Below are 27324 nucleotides of genomic sequence, written 5' to 3'. Positions count from 1 at the left end.
CCTCTCCATTCTCTGTAATTAAAGCTTTTTATTGGACTCTGAATTTCTCTCTTTGTTTCCATCCATCTGCCTCCTCGTGGCCATCAAATATCTGTTTCCAGATATGGATAAGATCCATTTTCACACCGTCTGTCTTCACTCCAGTGTCCAAATCTGACCTCCACCAACGACCACCTCCACCGCTGTGTTTCATTCCTGAGCTCATTCTACATGATGTCATCTGTCGGAGGTCTTTAAGGATATGTTTGTATCGACTGCTTCACCATCTCCTTGAACTAAAACCCCAGAGAAACATTAAAGAGGAGCAATCTGTAGCGAATCATCCTTCATTCCGGAGCTCTCAAGACACATTCACTATGCTCTGACCTTTCTGTTACAGTACTGTATTATTCTACATGTATTTCAACATAAAATTGTACCTGAAACCAAACAAAATGCAGCAGCAGAGGTAGATTACCCTGACTGAAGAGCAGAAACTGATTTCATCTTAATACTTTGAGCAATAATTAATAAGCATTAATCTAATCTAATCCTCTGTACTACACCTCAGCATAACATAACTATCATGCTACACTCATCTGATACAACATATATGATATATTCCAGGTTGTAGTTGCAGTGTAAAGGACGGCTGCAAAATTCTGTGTTAAACATTTATTTCCTCTCCATATAAAACTCTTCTCAGTGCTTACAGACAGGAACATTCTGCATTGCAATGACACTTGTGCCAAAAGAAAATTAAGGAATAGTGTAAACAATGCACTTGAAGCCACTTTAACACCAACAGGCCAACATGCAGGGGAACATGCCTTCGGACATTTATCATATTTGAATTCACTGAAACTGGGAACAAAGTGAGTTTGGACTTACTTACATCGTAACAGCAAAGAATTTATGTCAGGTTGTTCCACAATAAGGTTGAACAGATTAGTAAAGGATCTGATTTTAAATGGCCATACTTGTTTCATACAGTTTAACCCATTATATTTATTTCAGACATTTTTACACTGCTTTTCTGCCTTCCAGTTTTTTGTTTTCAGGTTTTGTCAAAAGAAAATCAAATCAGCTTTCAGAGAATTAAAACCTGTTCGCAAAAAGCAGTCAGTTGATCACAGTTAACACATCTGCTTTCTTTTCATTTTCTTTTGTTTAGTTTAGTTCTATTATTACTGTGTGTCAATGGCTGTAAACAAAGGCTGTTTCTAAAACTGTGCTCGCTGGTGTGTTCAAAGATGCTCTGACATCCTGGAAAAGTACCAAATTCACAATATTACACAGCATTCCAAAGTGACAACGGAAAAACTGCAGCAACATCTTTATCTTTTCAAAGACACAAGTGCCCTGGTTGCTTTTATTAACAGACATAGGAAAATAAAACTTTCCTCAGTGAATGTGGAAAGTCACTAATTATAATTAAAAATATATACAGTACATTTCCAGTGAAAGCTGTTCTCTGTGGACTATCCAGAGTAACCAGGACATTGTTTCTGACTCGTTGCTGTTTAAGTTTTAATTTTTCATTGCTTCGAGGAACAACTAAATCCCCAAATACTGTACATACAAGGCTGGATACCATAACAGGTCCTCACCTGAACGACAAATCAGTGCATTACCCCAAATAACCACTGTGAGGATGTTCCCAACAACCCTGTCTCCTAAATATTATTCATATTCTACTAATTTGCAAAAGCCAATACATTTTGAGAGAATGCTACCTGGATTTTTATCAAAAATCTGCAAAATCCCAAAATATTCTAGCTAGGTACATCAGCTAAACATTCACTGTCAACATATTTGACATATTTCTGTCATATGCTGTCACGGCAGCTACAGCATGATGAAAGTTTTTATTGTCATAGTGAATCTAGCCCTTAGCATTTGTAGCCGTTCTCAATTTTCTAATTTGCCAATTTTTCTAATTATGCCACAGAGTCTACATCAGAAGGTGAGGTTGCCCAGTTGTAGTGAAATAGTTCAAATTTCTATTTTTCATCAATGTAATGTTTAGGATGGAGGGCTGGAAGCTGATGTGGTAACTTTGTACCCTCACCCCTAAGACATGAGGTTAGAAGAATGTCACACTGCTTCATCATTGTTACTGACTGGAAACATACGTCGTAAACTGAACAAAGAACTTTTGCTTTTTTTAGTTGAGTCATTATTTACATGAAATGCCAGGAAATGTGTGTTGTTTTAAACTGTTTGAGCCAATCGACTGATGCTTTCGCTTTTCTGTGGAGGATAATTTCCAGAATATGTTTGGAGCACCCTTAACTGTCCAGAAACTATGAGCTTCCTATATTTAGACAAGTGCATCAGATAGGACGCACTTGTCACTCTCTGTTGGTGCTTTGTCTTTTCAACTGATTCCTTCTGACACCTGCTGAGCAGCAGGCAGGGCTGAATAGGAGCAGAGTCCGGGGACATGACCAGGTGTTTGAACAGGCACAAAGGACAGATGGCGGGCAGACAGGGGACGTGTGGCTAGCAGGGTTTACCTGCTCTTTAATGTCCTCGCCCTCTCCTCCCTAACAGCTCTGGAGAAGTGTGAAAGCTCCGGCACAGCTCCATTAAAGTTTAATCAAAGCCTGCTCTGGCTTCTTAGTATCATATTATGGTCTTAACTGTTTGTTCAGTCATCTCCCTGAGCCCTACTGTCCTCGCCAGTGTAAGGTCGCCGCCATTACACGCTCCCTCTCACACCCCACTGTTATTGTCAGGCAGCAGGAGACATCTTCAAAGAAGGGGTTCATATCTACATCTGCGTATAGACTCTCAGAACTCAGTGTGGGACGACTGCGGGGCGACGTGAGCAGATTGACATGGGGACACGCGGGGGAACTAACACTGTGTCTCTTACAGTTACAGTAAACACAATGAGGACTGTGGAGGGATGGGAGCAGGCAGGTGGCTTGCTTTGGAAACTTTAACCCTGAATGGGTGGTCAGAGAAATAAATGGAGGAATGATCTAAACTTCAGGAAGGAGGTGTATACACAGTACAAACTGAACTTGAGACTGAAAGATATCAGAGTTAAGTTGGAAAGCTTTGAGGTAAATATTAAAGCTGCATTCATTTCTGCTTTTTTTCTTTCTTTTTTTTTTGGACAATCAGGGCAGAAGATCTATAAATCAAACTAACAGACAAACAGCTTTGACATGTTAGCAGATAAGTGAAGCTAGCAGACACAGAGCAACATTCTTCTCATTTGGAACCATGTTAGTGTCCACCTCATGAGTCTTCACTCAAAAATTGGCAGGCTCTTAAGCTGCTCAACATTCCATTATTTTCACAAGCTAGTCTCTAACTTACTTCCTTGTTAGCTGAGAACACCTGCCTGCACCATAAGGCTAACAGCTCCCTAGAGCTGCAGAGTTGGGTGATAATTTGTCACAGTGAGGGATACCTTTCAAGTTCATCATTAGATCCAAAATATTAATTCATCTAGCCTGAACATTTTTTTCTTTTTTTTTTTTTTGCCAGTGTTGCAGTTGTTGAGTCCTACAGATGTTTTCATAATATTTAGCAACTGCCTGTTCTGTTCTGTTGTGCTGGACAGTACACCATAGAACAGACATGATTAAAAACAATAGTAGGTGTAGTTTCTATTTCATGAGAGTTTCTTGATCCTAATTGACCTGCAGACGCAGATTATGAATGTTCATTATCTAATGTCACCAAAAGTTCAAGTAGGAGTAAGTGTTACTCGTCTTCCAACATGTTAAAAAAGTAAAATAAGTTTAGAGAGAAAGATTAAGTTTGATGAAATAAAACACATTTTCTCAGAGCATGAAAAGAAAGAGAACCTACGCCTGTTACTCTCCTCCACACAAGCTTCAAAACTGGATGGAATTTGAACATAAAGCATGGGTTCATGTAACACCAGACTGACATTTAAAAAATGACAAATCCAACAATTTACATATCTGTTCATGTCTTAGCAGGGACTCCATAGTGTGTGAAACTGAAATTATATATAGCTTTTACAACCAGCTCCTCGTCTAAACTAGCTTTAAATGTGTCTGCATCGAGTTAAGTTAAAAATCAGGAATTAATGTCAGGACATTTGTCAGAGTGCAGAAACAAGTCATTCTTGAAATCTAGCCGGGATCCATTAGGAATCATTTAACAGAACACATTAGTGTCAGTTTGACAAATCAAACTGACGGCGTAACTAATGTTTTTCTGATGACTCATTCAAAATTCAAAATCATGTATGCAAATTGGCAGTTAAAGGTTAAGTGCAGACGTCTTCTTTTTCACTACATGCAACACTGACACAACTGATACAGTTAATGTTTCCTCAGATTGCAATGATGTAACATCAAATTCCTGTTGTAACAAATGGAAATGTACCGGCTGACGTTTGTGTGTGTGTGTGTGTGTGTGTGTGCACGTGTTTGTACATGCATGACAGCGTGTTGCCTTCATGTGAGTTTGTGTGTGTGTGCGTGTGTTTGTGTGGACCATCAGGCTAATCTGTGGTTTGTTTAGCCAGAGCTGAGGCCCTGTTGGTGATGCAGCGGAGGGTCTGTTTGAAGAGCGGGGTCTTCACTCCCGTCGCTTAAACAGCAAGCTTTCATTTAAGGCTCCATCGAGTTGCATTTCATGAAAAATAAACACTCGCCTTAGCAGCTGTGGTTTTTGTGCCTCGGAGCGAGCTGTAGAGACGGAATACGATTTCTTTGCTCGATTGGCTGTGCTCAGCAGGGCAGATTGTCTTTTGGGCATTCAGCATCCTTACACAACTGCAGAAGTTGCAGCCAGTTGAAACTAAAACTCTTTTTTCTCCCCCCTGACAGAGTGGATATCATAGCAGAGTATTTAAAACAGACTCAAGCAAACTGAATACCACTTGACATGATAGAAGTGGCTTTACACCTAGCAGCTTTTCAAAATAATTGCTGAATTTTGCTGACTTTTTCCCTACAGACCTATAACTACTGATTTAATCACAGAGAAAACAAACTGTTATTCTTTTTTTTTCTCATATTAATATAAAAATATTCTGTCACTTTACTACCATGTATGGAAAAGAAAAAACTACCAAAAACCTACTTTTTGTTTTGTCAAATTCTTCTGAAGAAAAATAAATATGTTGTCATCTTATCTGATTTACATGGACAAACAACACCCGGTGACACAATACAAAAAACATTCTTCTTGTTAGTTGAGTTCATTTCAGGGTCTTTGAGAGAGCTGCGGGGCTGACTGGCAACTGTCCACGGCCGTGGCTGGAACACACAGTGTGTCCCTGGGGTCAGAGCTGCTCGGGGACCGTGGGATGATGGGTGTTTTGGATTAAGAGGAGGGGGCACAGGGTCATGAGGGCTTTCTGGCCCTGTGAGGTGACAGGGGGGTGGAGTCCCTCTGCGACCGCTTGTTGTTCCCACTGTACAGAGAGGAGACAGAGGCATTAGTAGGGGCCTGCTGTTGCGGCAGAGCACGGTGGGGGTACAGCGGGCCCCCCCTGAGCAGCACGACGTCCCGCACCGCGGAACGGAAAGGCTTACTGACGAAGCAGTACAGGAAGAAATTGACGGCTGTGTTGAGCATGGCCAGCATGTTGGACAGGTCATAGGCCAAGTGGACGCGCCAGTCTCTGTGAACTGAGGACACGTACAGGTGGTAGATGACCACGATGGTTCTGGGGGCCCACAGCACAGAGAACACAGAGGTGATGGCCAGCAGCATGGCCGTGGTTTTCCCAAGTCGCCGTGGGGGCGCCGATTTTGGCCCCCGCTCCTCCTGGCAACGCTGCTGCTTCTGCCTCACCCTCAGAGTTTGGATTATCAAAGAGTTGAGCACCAAGAAGATGCTGCAGGGCAGGAAGTAGATGATAGTCACATGTGTCCATATGAGGACGGTGTCCAGCGCCGTGGGCGGATTGCTGTTCCGCCACATGTCCGACCACCAGAAGAAGGGCACGCCCGATGCGAGCGATAAAGCCAGGACCACCGCAATGATCTTCCTGGCCCGTGCTGGGTAGCTGATCTGGCGGTGGAGGAGGGGGTGGCACAGCGCCACGTAGCGGTCCACGGTGAGGGGGACAGTGGACCAAATGGAGGCGTGGTTGGCGGCAAACTCTGCAGCACTGACAGAGTGCAGCAGGAGTGCAGGGACATCGCGATGGAAAACCGCCGTCTCCAGCAAGAAGCCAACGAAGATGATGAAGAGTTGGGACAAAATGTCTGAGCCTGTCACTGCCAGAAGGTAGTAGTACAGAGCTTTCTTGGTGCGGCATGCCAGTCTGGACAAGGCCACTGCTGTGAGAATGTTCACTGAAAGAAAGAAACATCATATTAGCTTCTATGTCCTGTGTGATATTTACCTGAATGAAAACAATTGAGGAGTAAGAATACAGCTCCACAAAGAAGCCGAGAAAAACATTTTGTAGTTTAGTCAAATACAGTTAATTCCTAGTCAGACATTAGGATGGCAGTTTTGCTCTGCTAAGCTAGGCTAGGTAGCTTTAGCAGGACATGCTTACTTCTTCAGACCTTAACAGTGACTTAATTTTAGTCTTACTGCTGTATTTAAATGGCACAAGCACCAAAATTACTGAGATGCCGATTAATCAAAATTGACATCTATAAAACTGGAGGGCAGTAACTACAGTTTGACCTATTTTGTTGCTATGTTTAGAAAAAAGATTTTCTGAGCTGTTTTTACTGAAATTAGAAGAAGTTTTACTGGTTAAAGTCAGATTCTTTTCAGTTTGGCTGTGGTAAACAGAATGAATTTAGTAATCCGACCTTTTAAAGGCTGAGGAACAGAAATCTCTGCATTCACTGCAGTTTAAGTTACATAGCATTGATTTACTTGTCTCCTTGCTGCATCTAATACAGTGTGTGCTCTGTTCTATTTACAGTATCTGAAATCTGCTCGTTTTTTCTTTCTTGTCAACAGCAGAATATTTCCACTGTAGCTATTTGAGTATCACCACCAGTCTTAAGACTCCTTCAGGCATACAGCTGTTGACTCTGGCTTTCTGGCCTTTATACTTATTTCCCTTTGGGTACAATTATGTGATGTGACCCAGAGGTCATCTGGATGCTGTGTTGACACGTCCGCTTGTTTTGAACACCACTCTGCCTAAATCCCTGCTGGATCAATACCAGTCCACTGCCATCGACTTGTAGACAAAACACAGGAATGAGATCAATGCAGGTGTGAACACTTTCCATCAAAGTGACAGTTATTTCCACTTTCTGGATTATTTAGGTGATGAATTTTAATGCAGAGAGATTCCAGAGACAGTGGACTGGATGGATGGATAAAGACTCATAAACCCAAACATCATTAGTTCAGTAGAATTATTTTAATCTATGAAAAGAGTCATCAGTGCTTGGCTATACGCTGCAACAGTATATTATCTCCGTGGTACATTAGAGCACCTGTAATGTATCTAACTCACTTGAATATTGATTTCTTCTCTCGTGTACAGTTCCCACTTTTGTTATAAATAGATATCAGTACAGAGCACTATGATTACACATTGAATGTGGGTCAGTGCAAATGCAACTAATAGAATGATATAGCATGTCAGCTAATTGTCTAGCCTTAAAGGATCAGTTCACCTAATTTACAAAAGGATATATTTTACTTTCTCACCTCTTCCTCGCCATGTTTTCATTTAGTCTTGTTTTTAGGCGTCTACCATTGCGACAACAGAAGTTGGGGTCAGGTAATAATTAAACTCTGGATGCACACAGTGCTCATTACATGACATCATGACAGTATACCTGGTACTCCCACACAGAGCAGAATGCTGTAGTAGATGACAGGGATGAAGCCCAGCACACATTTGGACTTCTGCAGCTCCTCTGGTTTCAGGTCCAGCTCCTGGTGGCCGGACTCCGTCACATTGGACCAGTTGATCATGACCTTGGCGCTTCCCCTAGAGAATACGGTAGAGACAGAGTAATGTTTTCAGCACTTTAAGTCTGTGATTCAACCAGGAAAGCAAGGAAAACCAATAATTATGTGGATGAGTCTGGTGATATTCTATACTTTTCTTAATGCCAACAAATCCCATGAAAAGACCAAGAGCAAAGCTTGATATATCTTATTCCTCTGTGCGCGGAGCTCCAATTTTGTCCATTAACTATTAAAAACACATCAGTGAACCACACTGTTGCACTGGCTGACATTTTCCTTCATTACCGTGAACACACAGACTGTAGTTTACTTTGACTCAGTCTCACACACACACCATCCTGCTGTCCTAAATACTTACTAGTGCATCAAATGTGGATTAATCCGCAGCTGAAAATAGTCCCGAACAAATGCATTATGTCCTCCTGTTTCAGTGATGTTTGTTAAAAAGAAATTAAAGAACCTTTTTTAAAACTGAAACTATATTTTTGTGACCTGTTTAAAGAGATTTAAATGTTACAGTGGCAACAAATGCATTTATGAGTAGTAGGATTGTTAAAGGATCCTGAGAGATGGACTAATACATATGATAGAAAACTGCTACATCAGAGTAATGTCAGGTAAATGTTGTTTGCACAGCCAAACTGTTTTTCAGAGACAAAAAGTCGGTAAAATCCACAGAGTTTGTACTCAGTCAATTAAACTTCAGGTCAACAACAACAGATGGGCTGACAGCGATGACCCCATCACCCTCCACCCTCCCCTGTGTCATTATCATCTTGTCTCCCCATCTAACCTTTTCACCTGTGTGCCGTCCATCCTGTTTTTCTCCGTCTGTCTCTCCTCTGCCTGCTCTCCTAATTTGCCTCACTCATCCATGAAGCCATATTTGGACTGTGTTATCTCTCAGGCTTTCAGTCACAAACCATTTGTAGATGCTAAACTAATGTAAACATCATCATGGAGCCGCAATCACCCCATCGGAGAAACTGGCAACACGATGTGAGTGAGGCAATCGCTACCGCTAGCAGTTTGCTATATTTAATTACTGCCATCATAAAAGCTATTTATGTGCCAAAACCCTGTACGTGCATCATACGACTGGCACAATTTATGGTCTATAGCAGGAATGTGATCATAAAATACATCAGAGTTCAGCCGCTCAAATTCACCTCAGCACATTGAATTAGACAGAAAAGCAAGGACCAAAAGGGAATAATTCAGATTAATGGTGTAATTCAGTGTGTGCAGTAGGACTGAAAGGGGGAGAGGTGGTAATGATGAAAGCCGTCTCGTGCATTTTGGAAAATGTGGAGACGCGTGGCCTTCCAAACCTTGTATTTTGTGACACAGACAGAGAAGTTAAAGTAAATCACTGCTGACAGTGAGATGATGCAGCGTGGTCGTGTTGGACAGAGCTGGCAGACAGGAGCGGGAGATTTGTCACTGGAGATGAACACATTTGATTCACGACTTCTAAAATTGGCTCCTTGATTGACGTCACGAGTCAAAGGCACCTGAAGGACTTTGTGTGCTCTGTTACCTGGTAGAGGATTTGACATGTCTCGAGTTTCAGTGGTCTGGTCTTTCAAATCAAAGCAATGTGAACGGGGTATTCTGTTCATTTTAATTGTTTTATCTGCTATTTATGTTGCTGGATTGCATGTGTACATTTTATTCTAATCAAAAGGGGAAAAAAAGGGTTTTCTTAAAGCAGATTGACACAATAATCTAACCACAAAGTCCATTACCTAGATGTTCTGGAGCTTCCAATCATATCACGTAATAATAATCCTCTGTCATTGATGCTCAAATTTCCAGTTTTCTGGGTACTTGAAGGACCTTCTGTCTGTGTCAACTTTAAAAGTTAGCTTAATAGTTTATTCTTGACTGTGGAAACAGCAGTTAAGGAAGAAATTCATTCATTTTATGGTTTATTTTTAAGCCAACATGCACAAAAAGTCCTTTAAAAGCTCAGAAATAATGGAAATTTGAACATCTGCAATTCCATGACAACTGGACAAACTCCATCAACGGAAAGCATCAGAACAACTTCTAAATGGATATTTGTTAAGATTATTTTGTCATCTTCTGTCTCCAAGGTTAAGAATTAAGAGGAAAATTTGTATTTTACTCACACATACAAAAAACCCTCTAATCTTATGAACTAGAGGATACCAGACAGCTTACGTATGCCTGACAAAATGCCTTTATGTTGTGTGGTGGCATTAATTTCCTGTAGTGCACAGGAGTATCACTCTTTCATATCGGTCCTGTCTCTGAATTAAAGTGCTCTAAATCTGATGTATTTGTCATTCTCTGGTCTCAGCTGTGATACATGCTGTGATAACAAGTCTTTATCATGTTCCCAGAGTTTTGGCGCAAAGACTTAAATCCAGGCTGTAAATTAAATGACATGTCTTAAGGAAATGTGTTTGCAGAGTGATATGATTCTGATTGGCTGCTTTGTTTATCAATAAAAACATTCTCATATTTCACTCTTTGTTATGTAACAGGGTCCCATGTGCTGAGATAGGATGTCCTATTCAGTATTAATAGGGGGTTCAACTCCCACAGGAGATGTAGTGCGGATATACTGTGCATTCATCCCTACAGTGTGTGACCTCAGAGAAGAACACACCTCTTTCCCTCTGTTTTCTACACTGTATAAAATGATGGGAAATCTATAACTGCATAATCTGAACTTGTGAAAATAAATCTTTCTTGGCAGTATGAAAAAGGGAAAAAGCTGGTAACTACAGCTGCAGAGAATGATAATTTTCATTATCAGTACTTTAAAAAATTGTCTATAAATCAATCAAATATATTCAATTGTTAATTAAGAGAACCAGTAAAGATTCACATCTGAGGTGCTGCAGCACCAGTGGATTTTGGGCAGGTTTACTGTAAATATGAGTGTAAATATTTACATCAAATCAAATTCCATTTTCCATACTGTTTATGGTCAGCATTATACTGCAAACAGCATCCAGTGTTTTTCCATTCTGTAATTATATCTCTAAATAATAGTTTTAATTGTCAGTGGTGGAGTCTACCATTCCTGTGCTAGATTGAACTGGCCTTCACACACACACACACACACACACAACAGATTCACAGGAAACCTTGCAATCATGTAATCCAGTCTAATTTTATCTCTTTGAGCCTCACTGTTCACTCTCCTACAGCTCTATCAGGCAAAGTAGATGATCAGTAAAGGTTTGCTGTACTTTTAAATCCATCAGTTACCACAGGTGCTGCAAAATAACCAGGACAGAAATCTTAAGGATTCTAACTTTAAATATTTTATCGGTTCCTGAATTTGCATTAGCTGCCGATAAAAGCACCACTGCTGCAATTACATAAGCCCTGCTGCTGGATAAAATGAGACACAGGCTCTGTTTGAAATGAGCTACAGTTAAACTTGAGCACTACTGCTGCATAAATTAACACAGATTAACAAGGAAAAATTGCCATTGTCCTGTGTCTGGAAGAGCAACTTAGTCTACTAGACCAGGACACCTGATCCGTTTCCTTGTGAGCCTCATCTCAGGATCAGCAGTGAGAAAGATGATCATTATGAATGAGAAGGTTGTGAGGTTGCCAACAAAACATGACACAAGGGACCAGTAATTACACCAGCCAATCAATACCCCAGCAGCCACTTCTTTTACATCAGCTGAGGTGCTCTTTAATCTTGACGGCAGCAAATGAAGTCTTAAAGCTTGGAGAGTTCTCTACTGTTCATCACACTTCATTCTCTGAGAAATTTCCTGTGAAGACTAATCATCAGGTTCAGTCCCTCAGGTGCCAGAGATTCTGGATCCTGGAAATGGAGCTGTTCTCACATCAGAGGTGTTTCTTTCTACACAGAGGAAATGAAACATATTGACTGGGCACCAGAGTAGGTTGATCATACTGCTCCAGTCAAGTGTCAGGAGACAGTATCCTCTGAAGAATCCCGCCCTTCAGACTGAGGGACGACAGTCTGTGAAGATCAGAGGCCGAGGCATGTTTCTGATTAAGTCTCTATTCTGGACTGTCTTCCCAGGGTTGAGATGCAGCTGCAGGCTATAGGATGCGGCTCTGCAGGGGGCTCAGTGCCCAGGAAGCAGAACTGAACTCCATCTGTGCTTCACTGAGTCCTCTTAATTATTCATCAAGAGACAGAGCACCTGAAACAACAGCGCTGGGAGATAAAGGGTGCTGCCAGCATAACTGTACAGCATGTATCCTGTCTCTCATGAGAGCAAGGAGGATGCATTTTTGGTGTTTACAGGGAAAAGTTCCATTTTGAGTTTTCCGAGAACGGGCCTCTCAGAAAATCGATGGCCGTCAGGCAACACTTTAAGAAATGTCCTCATCATGCAGATCGTAGGCTGCGCTCCATTCAGGAAGCCGATGTCCTGACCTGTGGTCAGTGTTGTTAGGAAGATAGAATCCAGAAGTGCAGTTTGGCACTGAAAATTCCAGACTAATATAATGACAAATGCCTCTTTCTTGGAAGATTTAGGAGTTGAAATAACAAGAAAATACTACATGTAAATTCTATTATTAAAAAGAGTTCAATATAATGTCAAGTATGAAACAACTGGAAGTGACACAATACAAACTCTCTCTCTGCTTCCTTATATAACTTTTAAAATAGGACTGTACCTTGCACCAACATGTGAAGTCAGTGATGTATAACAGTGCTGATTGCACAATGAACAGAAATGTTTCATCTTTTTACAAGAGCACTACTCAGACACTCGTACATAAACATTAAATGGAGAGAGTTTTCTTTGACTTTGTTTGCCCTTGTATGGTTAGTCTCACTGTGCGCAGTCTTACCTTCACATCCAGTGTTCGCAAGCAGCTCTCCACCTGGGTTACAGCCGGTCCCCTGCTCTGTCGTCCCCCCGCAGGCTCCTACAGAGTCCCTGACATCGCTGCTGGACGCACACTGAGGGTGATGTGGAGGAGGACAGAGAGGAGGAGGAGGAGGAGGAGAAGCGGAGTCCAGGCGGCCGGTACATCACTGCAACGAGTGAGCAGAGGGAGAGAGGAGAAATAAGGCAGAGGGGAGTGAAAATGTGGGGAGGGTGAGGGAGGGGAGAGAAGATAGAAGAAGGGAGGGAGGGATTGATGTGTGGATGGAAAGAGGTAAATGAAATAGAGAGAGATGAGGGAAAGAGCGCAGAGAGGAATACAGGAAAAACTGCTGGAAAACCACATTAAGTCTGACAGGGAAAAAAAAAAAGTGGTTGTGATTCTCCGGCTGTGTTCCAGTTCCATATTGCAGAGGCATCTAACAGGGATTTAAGTCTGAAGTGTGCTCAAACTGGAAAAGTGACAAAATAAATATGCACAAAGCCGTCAGTATGCAAACCACAGCTGTGCCCAAATTCCATTCTACACATAAACCATATACATACAGTATGTACCTAGAGATAGACATCATTATAGTTTAACACTTGGCGTTGCACTGAGAATACAGCTGTCAAAGCTGCAGTTTGATTAATGTCTAATGCAACTTAAAGCAGCTCTAACCTTAAAACAACAGCTTCAGTCATGTTGATGGTTCACTTGACTTGTAACAAGGAGAATGGAGCCTCTGTTATTCCCACTCTGCTCCCTGAACACCTGTTCTTGCTCCATGTAACTCTGATGAGCAGGTACGATCTCCCTCTAACTGAGTGATAGTCAGCGGCTTCAACTGCTGGAATCAGGCCCAGTAAGTTCCAGAGTAATGCTGTAGATCAGTTAAAAAGACTAAGAAGTCATTAAAAACCAGTGTTCGTCTGTGATATCCAGCCAGGAAACTTTGAAAATATCAAGAGTTCCGGTGCGTTTTTCATAGCGACAGCACATCATGGTGAATTTTTGGTCAAGATATAGGAGGTTAAAATGTCACTGCCATTTGAATTCCAGAAGATGCAAACTGTTTTTCCAGTGACTTTACTAAAGTGTGTGTCCCAGCTGCATCTGTTTATTTACAGTATCTATATCTGCACCAAAGCTAATGGCAATAATTCAGTCTGGTCAGAAGTTGTGGACCGCCTGACTGACTGACTGACATTTCCATCCATAAAGTTAAAATGCACGGCTAAAGGTAAGTATACTGCAAATAGTCAATATGCAGACAAAACTGAAAACAGTGTGCGTATGACACAAGCATCACTAAAAAAATAATAAAAGAATTTGTTGGGAAAAATCAAACTTTTTCATTTAAGTTTGATTTGCAGCAGTTTTATAAAGTTTATTGACATTAGAGGCTCATACTTTGTGACAATATTCCTAGAATATATTTATCATTTATAACATATTTAGCATGGAAGTTGGACAGTGTTGGCGTATGTGCTTCTGTCTCACTCACACACACACACACATACACACACACACACATACACACACACACACACACACACACACACACTTTTTATTGACACTTAGGAAGCCTTAGACTTGTTTTTATCAAAAACTAATCTTACTCTGGGGGGTTGCATCTCCTTAATGTGACTGTCTAAACACATCAGTGTACTTAAAACTTGATTAATCCAAGTACACGCACACACACACACACACACACACACACACACACCACACACACACAAGCTGACAGCAGGCAGGGATCAAAGAATAACAGCACCCAGTGGCCGCAGCTACTTAATTTTATGTATGTATTCATAACAGCATTTGAAACTAACACAATTACATGTGAGGAAATCACTGAGACGGGTAGACCTGGGAGCCGAGTTGTTGTTTTGCACAAGACAAATGTGTCCTTAATTTAGCTAAACCCTTTGAGAAAGCTTGTCTCACGACTGCAAATTGTTGACGATAGCAAAGCTCCAAAGCAAACACTGCATTAAATGAGCAGGTCTGAAGAACTAATTCATCCATCAGTTCGGTCTGTTGACAAACCATTTGCAAACCTGAGGCCTACGTGAGCTCGCTTTGACCCTCTTTTGGCGTCCGCCACCCTGCAGCTGCATATGATTTTATGAGTTTATTCGACGTGCAGTGTTGTAGCTTGGACACTTGCGCTGCAGCAGGGAGGCAGTCAAGCAAATAATGAAGCTCTGCAGCCAACGATCATACACAGACATGACTCATTATTGATCAGACCTATTAAATTGGAGGGTGATGACGCAGATGGAATAAATAAGAATCAGGTTGGATATGAGGGGGTAAACTTTAAGTTTAATGCTTGCTGATTTTGATGCAGTGATTGGTATGTATCACCACAGTCAACAGAAATCAAATGAAGTCACCTTAGAAAACCCTGAGCGTATCACTATGGCAGCATGAAACCAATACAGAGCCTTTTCTTTAAAGTCGGCTTTGTAATTCTATCATTTATACCTTCATTTACTTGAGTAAATGTATTTCCTGCCTCTGACTACATACTGTGACTGTGGATTTACACGAGGACGTTGTATTCAAATATATAATGACTCTCTCTGGAGAGGATGCATAACTCAAGGAGCCAATTTCACGCCTGTAGAGTCTATTGGCAACTCAGATTTATCTTCAATCTCTACCTGCCAGCGTTCAGCTCATCTCTCACAAACTGCCACTGAAAAACAAATCTCCTGCGGCTCGAGCACTGCCTGAAGGAGGGGGAGAAAAGGAGAGAGGAAGAGTTAATGGAGCTGCTGCATCGAGATAAACCGAGCTCTTTGCACAGGTCACCTCGGCCTGGATGCCTGCCATAACCTCAGCTCTCCAAACTGTCGCTCTGTGCAGCTTTCAAGCAATAAGACTCTGATCGGCTGTAACATGAGCAGCTCTCCAGACAAACACTGACATCTTATCCTCGCTCAGGCACACACCCATCATGACTCTCTGACTCTGCTAATCCAGCAGGAAAAATCTTTCTTTTTTGATTCATGCTTTTGATTAATAATACAACAGGGATTTTATTCTGCAGCATGTCAGGTTATCTGATGTTATATTTCAAGGTCATTTGTCCAAATCGTACCAAAGCAGTGACTCTATCTGGTGCTGCATTGTTCACTGAATTAAGACGAGAGACTTTTTGCAGTAAAAAAAGCATCATTGATCAGCTTTACTGCAGCTTTATGAAAGAGTATCAGTCCATGTGATTACAGAGCATAAGTTCAATTCAAACCCATTGAAACAGGTCAGTGCACAGAGGAAGGAATTAAAGGACACAGCTGTAAAGGATGAGGGGAATGTCGGAGGATAATTAGCTTTAGTGAAAAGGTGCTGGATTATTGGACATTATGGTAGAAAGAGTCATTTTCACCATAAACCTGGTATTTTATCATCTATCTTTGGACCTCTTTGTTTAAGTTATACTATACTATACTTAGAAGTGAAATCATGCAGTGAAAGTTGTGAAATATTTCTGTCGCTGAAAGAGATGACTCTAAGTTATTTCACAAAACTTCAGGAAATTTACAGTGATGAAATATTTACTGGATGACTGCTTTTTGATGTGTCCCAGGTCTTTGTCTGGTTTTTGTGTTTTTTTTTAATGTGTATTCTGTTTTGTTTTCATTTATTCTCAGCTTTTATTTGATCATTGTTTGTTGATTTGAATATCAGTAAGACTTTTGTGCTATTCTATCTCTTGCTTTACATATTTTATTTTTTCTTTCTAATGATATTGCACATGTGTCATACTTGCGTACATTAGAACTTCATTCTACCTGACTAAAGGCTTACTCACGATTTCATATGTGACTTTCAGTTTACTCATCATTACGAGTATTACTCAGCTGGTGATACTGTCTGTGAGAATAACTCTGATTATATCATCAGACTTAGCTGATGAAAGCTCAGTAGAACTCATACTACTTTGTTTTCTTCCTGATTTCATTTTATTCTTTTCTTTCTTTTTTTTTTTTTCATTTGCTTCACATTTTGTATTGTTTTGTGTTAACAATATTTGTGAAATCATCAATTTATGTGAAGTCAATTTCACTGGTAGTTACTTTGAGCTTCACACATATTTTTACTGTCATATGTTTGTATATGTAATGAGCGCCATAATTGTGTGAATTATGCTACTGATGAGATGCAGCTAGTCTGCCCTCTACTGGACCTGACCTGTAAATACAGTTGGTTGTATCCTGCACAGCAGATGGTTGGTGACACTTAGGTTTAAATTGCAGCCTCTCTCTCTGAAGACTATGGAGTTGTTGCAAAGACTTATGAACACACAGGCATGATTGTCGTCCAGTTCAGCACTGGTTCACCCAAATTACAAAGGATTTATTTTCTCACTTACTTGTAATTAGGCAGATATCATTTGTCAAGGTGGCCATTTTTCCTCTGTGGAAAGTAATTCTACTGAAATTGGATCAAAGCAAGGTTAGTGAAACATTCAGAGTTAGAGGAATATTTATTCTGGAAACAATCTGAAATTTCTAAAATGTAATTGTACACTTATGTGAGCACCAAAAATAAGATTCCATTTACTTCAGCTCATTGTACTGCAGGAGGCAGAGTCATAAAACTAAAACTATCTGCATGTCTAGATACAGATAATCTAAGTAAACCAAGGTCAGAAGTTCAAAGCAAAACTTGATCGTGATCATTTTTTACACAAAGACAAAGATGAACTAAATATTTTGAATGAGCACATTGCAGGCCACAGTGTTTAGAGTCAGACTGGGACAGAAGAACTCATCCTGTGGGATCATCATCATCGACTCGGACACACGTGATCCAGCAGACACAGGCCGGGGTCAACGACACTGACATGACACCAGCAAGCAGATCATAAACATAAACAGCACAGATGTCACTTCTGGGGCTTTAACACTGATATTTTCTCATGAACAGAGCGTGAAGTTTGGTTTCTGATTCTTTCAAACAAACAATCAGTTTTTGTCAGAATCATATTGATCATATAACTTACTCTCCTCCTAATGAAGCGTGCTGTAGCCTGAAGCAGTGAATAAATTGCTTGTGTTGCTGTGTCACGCACATGTGCTGAATTGGGTGAACACACTGGCACACATAACTGCAAGTGGAGTCTAAACTGCTGCCCTGAATTCTTAATCAGCTTCAGTTCTGGCAGGCATCCCTGATCATAACAGCTGAGAGGAGCCAAATACAGCCTCTGACAAAGACGAGATAGGAGATAATGCCTCACCTGCAGACCTGCAGTTACATCAAATAACAATTTTACTCAGTCCAACCCTGAACATCCCAGCTGTTTTGCACCCACCACCCCCCCACCACCCCGGTCTCCTAGTCCACAGCTGTCTGAGGGTCCCCGTGGCCTCCTCACCGAATCAATGTCACGCAACAAGCGTTGATACCCAAGGACAGGAAAGTCAGAATCAAAGTGGTAGTCATGGAAACAACCCAGGCCTGTTTCCATCCACCAATCAATGAAGTTCTGTGTGTGTGTGTGTGTGTGTGTGTGTGTGTGTGTGTGTGTGGTGGACCGGATGTGAAGACGAGAACCCCTGTCTGTCCCACATTCAGACACAGACCCCCCACCCACCCCCCAATACACACACACACACACACACACACACACACACACACACCCTACCCCCCGTCCTCCATAGCAGGGCGGACAGACACAGAAAGCCAGATGCAGCAAGCACAGACAGAAGAAGACTGAGAAAAGATGGTGAAACAAGTTGCTCTGATCCACGCATGGATGCTGCTACTGGCCCTCTGTCTTCAGCTGGGAGCAGCTGCTGCAGGTAAGTTACCTCTCAGTGACGCTTTAGCTGCAAACTCGCTCATAATCAACCAAACATCTCTGAGCAGGATGGCACTGTGTCAGATAATATGTAGTCTGAACCACCTGTTAGAGAGATTTTGTGCATCTTTTTTGCTTTGATGAGTCTGTTCTGTGTGCTTACACCAGAGGCTAAATTGTGAATGAACATCTGATGTGGCTTTCAAGCTGATAACAGTCATTACAGATGGATTTCTCCTCATTGAAATAAAAGCAGTGCTTAGTTTATTTTCTTTAGCTGTATTTAAAGGCCTAAATTACAAAAAGAACATATTTTGAGGGCTGTATGACAAAAAGCGAGAGCAGCAGGGGATGCTCTAATTTTTGGCTACCTTGATTTATATTTAATTACAGCCTCCCCAATATAGCTCTAGTAACGTTATACATAGTTACAGATTTCACAGCTTTTATATGTCTGGTTTTTATTATACCATTACTTATTATATCATCAAGCTGTCCAATTTAAACAGACAGAGTCACTACATTTTTGTAATTCACTTTTAATGTCGGAGTCAGAGACTACTGTATATTATTACTGTATTAAAATATTACAGTTTGAATTAGGGTAGAGCTCCAAATGACTTGCACCAGTTTACTGTTAACTATTTAATTATTATGACATTTGGAGAGAGAGCATCTTTTTTCTGTGCAAACAGAGGAGATCTCTGACTGACCATACAAACTATACAGTCAGTTTGTCAGGTACAAGTAAAGCTAATGCTGTCTAATACAGTAGTCCTGCTATAAATCCTCCCTTCATGGAGGTTATAATGTTGATCATTCTGGAGGATGTAGTTTGTGTTGCTGCTGATTTGCATTGCATTACACTGACAGGTGTTTCTTTATCTTCATCCACAACATTCATGCCAGGTTCAATAAAACTGACTATAAAGTTAAGCCAACACCTCTCTAAAACTATTCCAACAAAAACCAAACATAATAACCTCTAACTGAGTATATGTGAACAGACTGGACTAGAAACTGGACCAGACTGTGATTTAAACCTCGGTGCCCTCACCTGAGTTCACGCTGTGTTCCGTTTTTTATCAGGGGGGGCAGGAAGAGTGAGAAAGAGGAACTACACTTTGGTAATATGAATCAAGGCTCATTTCCAGGCAGTGTACAGTAAAAGTGTGTAAGAGTAGACGGTGGGGGAGGGGTGGTGGTGGTGGTGGTGTGCTACAACCGCCTCAGCTGAGACAAAGCTTTAATTAAACGTGACCCACAATCCCTCATTATCCAGACAACCAGTGCAGCTGGACTGATCAATAGCATGGATTTGGATGACACTGGTCCACTATCTGCCCTAAAAAATAACTGACATACAACTTCTGATACATTCCTCCAAGAAACTCAATTTTTGAATAGTGCTTCTAAGTTGTCCTAAGTTGTAGTGTTTAAATTTGACTTGCTTTGATTTAAAATAGTCCTTTGCAACCTTTTAATTTGTTTATTTATTTATTTTTCTACATTTTTTTCTATGTAATGCATTGTAAGTAATCTGAGCTGCATTTTAGGTATGGAAGGAGCAAATCTACTTCATTTCCAGTTCACTAACTTCACCTTTCCATCCCCTTTTTCTCTTCAACCAGGCATCGCTGACAGGTGACAGTGCCCAGGATGGAGGTGGCAGCGGCGGGGACACCATCAGCCACTCCCTGACCCTGGTGCAGCGTCTGGAGGCCCTGCTGCTTCAGGGAAACGGGAGTGACGTGTCGCTGAGGGTGGAGACGCCCAGCGCGGACGAAGTGAAGATGATCCAGGCTCACTCTCTGGTGCTCTCCCTGCAGAGCCCTGTGTTTGAGGAGATGCTGTTGAGCCGCAACAGCAGCACACTGGTCCTCAAAGAGAGCTCTGACTGTGCCGCTGTGTTTGACAAGTTCATCAGGTGAGAGAGGGGGAGGGTGCACTTACATCTCAATATGAGGGACATCACATATGTCCTTGGAAGTCAGCCTGATTGAGTTATCATGCCCTCTGGAGGGATATATTCTACAACTGCAGACCTACAAACAATCAATGATGAGTACTAACAAACTGGCCAATCAGTGAACTACTGGGTTGCTCAATAGCAGCTCCTATGGTGTAGCAGTAAGACATCGAGGAGCCTGTGCTCTGACAGCGATCAATAATAAAATCTATTGTTATCTAGAATGCTAATGAGGTTGATCTAAACCTGAACTAGACCTGCCTTTTGCCAGACTGAGAAAATCTTGTCTATGTAAACTCACAGAGCACCTAAATAAAAGCGTTTTTCAGCTGTAACTATTTGTAAAGAGCTTACAGAATCTAGTCAAACAGAAACAACACAGCCTCTTTAAAGCTGCACCAAATAATATTTTGTACTACCAATGAATCAAATGACAGTGTATACTTTGAGGGTTCATTCACAGTGTTCAAGCCCACAGAGAATAATTACCCAACTCTGCAGCTTTACAAAGTTTTTTTAAGCCTCTTTTAGCTTGTTGTTATGGTTTTATAGCCCGCAACGTTACTGGTTTGGTTCAGTGCAACTTCCCCCATTTCTGTTTTCCAGCAGCAACAAGCTCCAATAAACCCACAGTCCACTACCTGCCCAGTACCCAACAGAGAGTGGACCATTTAGCAGCTAAAGAGCTAGAAACTGTTTTTCAGGACTTGCATTCATCAGGTTGACACAAACACTACTCCAGTGGGATCATAATGTTGTCTGATGGAAGTGTAAACATGCAACTGCTTGCTCACATTAGCCAACTTTATAAGGTGAATGTATATTAGGGTTGTGTTTTTAAGCTTGTTGTGAAGTTCTTCTGCCCCCAGGTGGCCAAAAAATCAATGACTGCAGCTTTAAAGTCTGTGTATGGCAAATTCAGAGATTTGTCTCTAAACACATTATTTATATTAGAAAATAGTTCCTGAAAACATGTGAAAAGACTCTAAACTCTGTATGCACAGGGGAGTTAGACTGTTTCACAGTTTGAAATGGTGGCTGATGACACACAGGAGTCACCACTAAGACCCTAAGACTGTAACCATTATAAAGAGCAGCGCTGCATTAGTATCAGTGCTTCTCCCGCTCGAACACAAGTTATCATAGGTTTTTCTAGCTAGCTATGGCGTTGTCCCGAAAATGTATCTTCCCTGAATGCAATAGTTTGAAGAACAGCTCAGTCATCGCCTTACTGAAATTTTCAAAGGCATTAAGAGGAGGTGGATTCATTTTGTAAAGAGCCACACTGATGGAGAGCTGAGGAACACCACCAACACCCGTCTCTGCACTGACTGTTTCACAAACTTTTAGCTGAGACAACAGGAATTCATCAATAATTCGCTGTCACTTTTGAATGGGGTTTAGTGTGTGTGTGTATATGCCAGGATGCTAACAGGATGCTAACTGTCTCTGTGCTGCACCATTCGAGTGGGCGTGGTTTCAACATCAACACATTTTTGCGTAGTGTGACTAACTTAGAACGTAAGTATTAGCTGCTTTACATGAAATTTAAAACAGTTGGTCAAATATATTGGGCGACAGTGTTTCAGGTTAAATGGTAAAGGTACATGATGCACTTCAAATGCCTCTACATGCAACCTCTTCTTCCTCTCTCTGTGCAGGTATCTGTATTGTGGAGAGATTTCTGTGCGTCTGGACCAGGCCACACCTTTACACAAGCTGGCCACTAAGTACCAGGTTTTGGGTCTCCAGCAAGGCATCACCCAGTACATGACCCAGAATCTAGCCCAGGAGTCCCCCTCAGGTCACGTGGCGAGCTGGTATGAGTACGCCCTGCAGGCCGGGGACGTGACTCTGAGGGATAGCTGCCTTCAGTATCTGGCCTGGAACCTGTCATCTGTGCTGCAGAGCGGAGAGTGGGTGACCATCAGCAGCCAGCTGCTCATGTCCCTGCTGCAGCGCTCAGACCTGGTCCTGCAGAGCGAGATGGAGCTCTTCGCAGCACTGGAGGCCTGGATTATTCAGAATGAACCAGATGGTTTGACAGCAGAGAACGCTTTGAGAGCTGTGCGCTACGCCATGATGCCTCCTCGAGAGCTCTTCCGCCTACAGACCCAGTCCTCAGTCCTGGCTCGCTATCAGGAGTCAGTGCGTGACCTGCTCTACATGTCCTACCAGTTTCATTCATCCTCACCGATGCATATGGCCAAATACTTTGATGTGAACTGCAGCCTCTTTATGCCCAGAAACTACCTGTCTCCAGTGTGGGGGTCGCCCTGGATCATCAGCAACCCAACACGAGACGACCGCAGCACCAGCTTCCAGACCCAGCTGGGGCCCAGCGGCCACGACGCCAGCAAGCGGGTGACATGGAACGCCTTGTTCTCACCTCGCTGGTTACCCCTCAGCATGAGGCCGATGTACACGGAGACAGGCGCCATGCAGCCAACACGAGTGGAGGGAGGGCGACCTCGCATCATCATCACCCCGGCCACGTCCAGTGCTGATTTTGCCGGGGTGAACTTCCAAAAGACGGTGCTTGTGATGGCTCAGCAGCAAGGCAAGGTGGTGGTGAAACACGTCTACAACTTCCATCAGAGCACAGAGGAAAACGGCGATTTCTTGGCTGAGGCCGACCTCTACCACCGGACGTCTGAGTACCTCATTGACAGCTCCCTCTTCCTCCACATTGTGGTGAAGCCGCTGTACCAAACCCTCATAACCACCAAGAACTAACCTTCCGCCCTCCTCTCCATGTGACCACCTTACCTCACCGCATACAGTCCAATCCTCTGAAGTGACATCTCGTTCATATCACATTATGGGGACATGGATCTGAATCCACCTCATGTGTGATGTTTGGATCATTTGTCTCATACAACTGCTGTTTTCACTGGGCAACTAACGCACCAGAGCTTGAGTCATGAGTATCTGAGAGTATTTTGTAAATCACGCTGAGTATAAAATCACAATGTGTCTCCTTAAGGAAAAGGCTGGCGATATCTGGGGAAAAGACAAAAAAATGTGGGGCTCCATTGTTTCCAAAAACTCGTAGAAACACCATCAGTGAGCCAGTGGACAACATGTTCTTTAACCACACACACACACATACACATACACACACACACACACACACACACACACACACACACACACACACACAGTAGTTTATCTTGACTCAACCTACATAAACCATCTTGCTGTTGTAAATACTCAAGACAGCACCAAATGTGGATTAATCCGCCACTGAAAATAGTCCCCAACAAAAGCACTATTTCCTCCTCTTTGAATAATGTTAGTGAGACTCAGAAAGTATAAGAAACAGTGTTGCATTGTTTTGGTCTCTTCATTGGAAAGACCAGCCTTATCCTTTATTCTTGAGGTTCTGTTCCTGTCACATTTTCTTTGTATTTAGTTGTATTTGTAGGATTTTTTAAAATATTGGTGCTATTATACCCCATTTACACTTAAGGGGTCACAGTTGTCAATCAGAACCTGGTAAACATTGATCTGGTGATTTGCAGGTCAAACTGCAGCCAGACGTCAGGGTCAAAACTGGGTTTAATTTTGGTTGAAATGTGAATCTGAAGATTATACATAACAATTGTTTCAACAGCTTTTTAATGCCTATAAGGTCAATATATTGCTCAGACCTACTACACTCTCAAATATAGTCATTAAAAAGTTGAAACTATGGTTTTGTGTAACTAAGACGTCTAAAAAGCTTTTCAACCAAATTTAGCACTGTATTAACCTTCAGCTAAAAATCTACATTTCTTTTGTTGTGCACATCACCACATCACCGCTTACAGGGCTCCAAATGTTTCTCCTGTTGCGCTTGAGGTTTCCAACAAGCACATTTTAATTTTTATTTTACTTTAGCCACAATTCATTCATAAAACCACATTTAGAAATCCCTTCACACCACAGTAGATGTCAGAGTACCTTGTCATTAGTTCATTAAGTTGTTCATTATGTTGTTATGTTCACTGTTGCATGAATCAATGTTATCCAATAATAAAGATTTTTACTAAACTGAAAATTGTCCTGATTGTCATGTGAGTTCATGATGTCACTGCCAGGTGCAAAAATAATTCACAGACATTATACATTCAGGTCTTTTACATGAACCCATAGATTTTATTTATTTATACAGGCCTAAATTTACATTTACAAATAAAGTACACAACTACTGTCAGCTTAGTGTAGTTAAAGGTAAAATAACACATTATTCAAGCACTTACTACTAAATATTTCTACTTTTCTCTACTTTATAAATTACTACATATTCTCCTTTTTATTCCACTACATTAATTTAAAAGCCATGGTTACAAGTTACTTCATAGATGAATGTTTGACAGACAAAGCATTTGATCAGTAATCAGAAATATTTCATGAGCTGATCATATGTCTCATATCAAATAAAATGACAAAGTAAGCAAAGCAGTTAAATACATATAGTGGAGTCCAGTTTTCCCTCTGATGCTCAGTAGAAGTACACAACATGATCTGGAGATACTTCAGTAAAGTAGCCTAGGTAAGCTACGTGAAAACTGTAGGCTGTAAATATAGTATCTGAATAACGGATACATCCCAAACACAACCGTTCACATCTCGTTAATAACACAACATCGATTATATCGACGACGGCACTGAGATGTAAAATAAATCAGCTGCTAAACGCTGTAGCATCTCCGGGACTACATTTCCCATTGTCCTTTGCGCTCCAAGCAGGAAGAACGTTCTCTCGCAGGGGCTCACACTGATCCAAGTTAGGAGCTTTCAGCTGCCAGCCTTGGCCCATCATGTAAGTGCTGCGGAGAATTCTTTGCAGTGCAATTGCAAAATTACCTGTTTTCCCGACGCCCGTGGAGGCTGTGCAATTGTAACACCGCTCTTTGCACGGACACGCACGCATCGGACGCAAAAAGGCTCCAAGTGCATGAAGATCGAGGCTTGTATTTTGCATCTTTGTTGCAAAGCAAGCCGCTGAAGCTCCAGTGCGAGGGCGATGGAGGGAGGGAGTGAGAAAGAAGGCAAAGTCTTTTGTGCTTCCCCTCCCCCTCATCAAAGCAAAGGGGAAATGTCTCAGCCAAAGGGAGGTAAGAATATGAAACCGATCTGTGCAAAACTACCGATATACAATCACTGCTGCACGGTTTGCAACATGCACCGCTGCAGGTCGAGCACGGCCGGTGCATTTTAAAGTTAGATGGTTTAGAAGGGTCAGTTGCATTTCCTGTTTAAGATCTTCCCCTTTGCACAGTTCCTGGTAAGACGATGCTGTGTGTACTCACTCATATTGACGTTATTAGCAGGGTACAGACAGGGATGTTCAGCACAGGGCGCATTCAGCAGTCACGAGATAGACAACGACACTGCAACTCTTTATAATAAAGTCTGCACGAGTTGATGCATGGCCCGTGCACGTTGCTTAAGGTAAATAATGAAAGCCATGTCGCGTGCCGTGCCACAAATATGCGTGGGTTTGGTGCAGGAGGGCAACATGATGTGACAACCTGCAGCTGTCAGTGGTCAAGTTTGAGTGTTTACTGGCTGCAGATTTGTTTCTGCTTATGGGACAGAAAATGAAAATCTAATAATAGAATTGGTTGAGAGCTTTAAGGTGGTGAGTTGAAGAACAGGGGCTTCTTTGGGCTATTAAAATACAAGTCTCCAAGCAAAAAAGTCCCATTCTGTCAGCTGCTGCTTCTGTCCAGGCAACTGGATATGTGTCAAACCCCTGGGTGCGTGTCCACTGATGTGCAGCTTTTTCCCCCAGCGTGCATAGGAAAGCTTGTGTGTCACACTTTGACCCCAACTTTACCGACAGTGCAGCAACAACAGGAGCAGTGGAGTAACATCCATGCAGCCTGAGAGCTCTTAAAGATCATCAGTGAATGCAGCTTGTAGGAAAAAAACAGCTGCAGTGAAAGCAGCTCAGGCGTTTTTCCTCCCCTCACTGTGTTTTCCAAGAAGTCCAAAGTGAGGCTGGTTCATTGCACAACATGTAGAGCACAAATACACATGTGTACACACACACACACACACACACACACACACACACTCAGAGGCTGTACAGGACGTGAACAGGTAGGAGAGAGCCCCCGATGGTCAGAGCCTGGCAGTATTTATCTGGTACAGTCAATTGTCCACCCACCTACACAGAGGAACCGTCTTGTTGCAGCCAGTTCATCTTGTGATGAATAATGCACAGACATTTTTCTGTTAAATGAATGAGTCGGTTTGGGACTTTCCTGAGAGCAGAAGTCGGTTTCTGTCGTCTTTCATTGATGTTGTTTGGTGCAGAAAACAGCACACATGCAGATCTAGTGCTGAGACCAATAATCGATTAATCGATAGGTCGATCGTTCGTTCTTTTCTTGACTTTTTTTGGTGGACTGCAAACGAGAACAAAATGGTGCTGGTGAGAAAATGACTTCAGTCAGAAAGTGATGTTGAAGGAAATTGTTGGTCAGAGCTTCAACAATTAGTCAATTAATCAGTGAACAGAGGGATGAGGATTTGTTGCTATTTCAGTCTTAAGTAAATGTAAAATCAATATTACATTTTTTAGTTCATTTTTGATTAATTTTATAGAACAAATGCTTCATCAAGCACATTTGAGGCAGATTAATCAATAATGAAAATACTTGGTAGTTGCATCCTTAGATTCTGCAACCTAAAAGACCTAAACTGACCATTGTGTCACTGCTACATTTGTTATTTTATATGAAAAACACCCATGTAGCCTAATACAACATATGTTGTAGAACTGACCTTGTTTAGTTTATTTACTGCT

At 41.8% G+C, this 27324-nt stretch overlaps 3 protein-coding genes across 4 annotated transcripts in view; 2 read left to right on the top strand and 1 right to left on the bottom strand.

Moving 5' to 3' along the window:
• Positions 1–1315: 1315 nt before the first annotated feature.
• Positions 1316–12889, bottom strand: gpr142 (G protein-coupled receptor 142). 2 transcript variants are annotated; one of them, XM_018666655.2, is made up of 3 exons: positions 12712–12889; positions 7746–7900; positions 1316–6281 (listed from the first exon to the last, which is right to left on the bottom strand). In XM_018666655.2, the coding sequence occupies exons 2-3, from the start codon at positions 7882–7884 to the stop codon at positions 5323–5325; spliced, it is 1098 nt and encodes a 365-aa protein (XP_018522171.1). In that variant the 5' UTR covers positions 7885–7900; positions 12712–12889; the 3' UTR covers positions 1316–5322. The 2 variants fall into 2 exon arrangements, with proteins under 2 accessions (XP_018522171.1, XP_050922359.1); XM_051066402.1 differs by lacking the exon at positions 12712–12889 and having other exon boundaries at positions 7746–10330.
• Positions 12890–18428: 5539 nt separating this feature from the next.
• btbd17a (BTB (POZ) domain containing 17a) lies at positions 18429–23631 on the top strand. Its single transcript, XM_018666656.2, has 3 exons — positions 18429–18569; positions 20198–20480; positions 22184–23631. The coding sequence occupies exons 1-3, from the start codon at positions 18476–18478 to the stop codon at positions 23256–23258; spliced, it is 1452 nt and encodes a 483-aa protein (XP_018522172.1). The 5' UTR covers positions 18429–18475; the 3' UTR covers positions 23259–23631.
• A 1036-nt stretch (positions 23632–24667) lies between these two features.
• The window catches only part of map2k6 (mitogen-activated protein kinase kinase 6), a 34211-nt gene continuing 31554 nt past the window's right edge, over positions 24668–27324 (top strand). Inside the window, exon 1 of the mRNA XM_018666626.1 lies at positions 24668–25624. Within this exon, the coding sequence (XP_018522142.1) occupies positions 25534–25624 (91 nt within the window). The 5' untranslated portion in view covers positions 24668–25533. The remainder of the gene's footprint in view (positions 25625–27324) is intronic.

Source organism: Lates calcarifer, linkage group LG23, assembly GCF_001640805.2.
Source record: "Lates calcarifer isolate ASB-BC8 linkage group LG23, TLL_Latcal_v3, whole genome shotgun sequence".
In the NCBI taxonomy this organism is placed as follows: domain Eukaryota; kingdom Metazoa; phylum Chordata; class Actinopteri; family Centropomidae; genus Lates; species Lates calcarifer.
The sequence above is the reverse complement of the archived record's forward strand: the minus strand, read 5'-3'. Positions and strand labels throughout refer to the sequence as shown.

Coding starts and splice junctions, on each gene's coding strand:
- gpr142 (XM_018666655.2), bottom strand. CDS start 7,884: ATGATCAACTGGTCCAATGTGACGGAGTCCGGCCACCAGGAGCTGGAC. Junction 6,282..7,745: donor GCTCTGTGTGGGAGTACCAG/GTATACTGTCAT, acceptor TCTTTCTTTCAG/TGAACATTCTCACAGCAGTG.
- btbd17a (XM_018666656.2), top strand. CDS start 18,476: ATGGTGAAACAAGTTGCTCTGATCCACGCATGGATGCTGCTACTGGCC. Junction 18,570..20,197: donor TGCAGGTAAGTTACCTCTCA/GTGACGCTTTAG, acceptor CATCGCTGACAG/GTGACAGTGCCCAGGATGGA. Junction 20,481..22,183: donor GTGTTTGACAAGTTCATCAG/GTGAGAGAGGGG, acceptor CTCTCTGTGCAG/GTATCTGTATTGTGGAGAGA.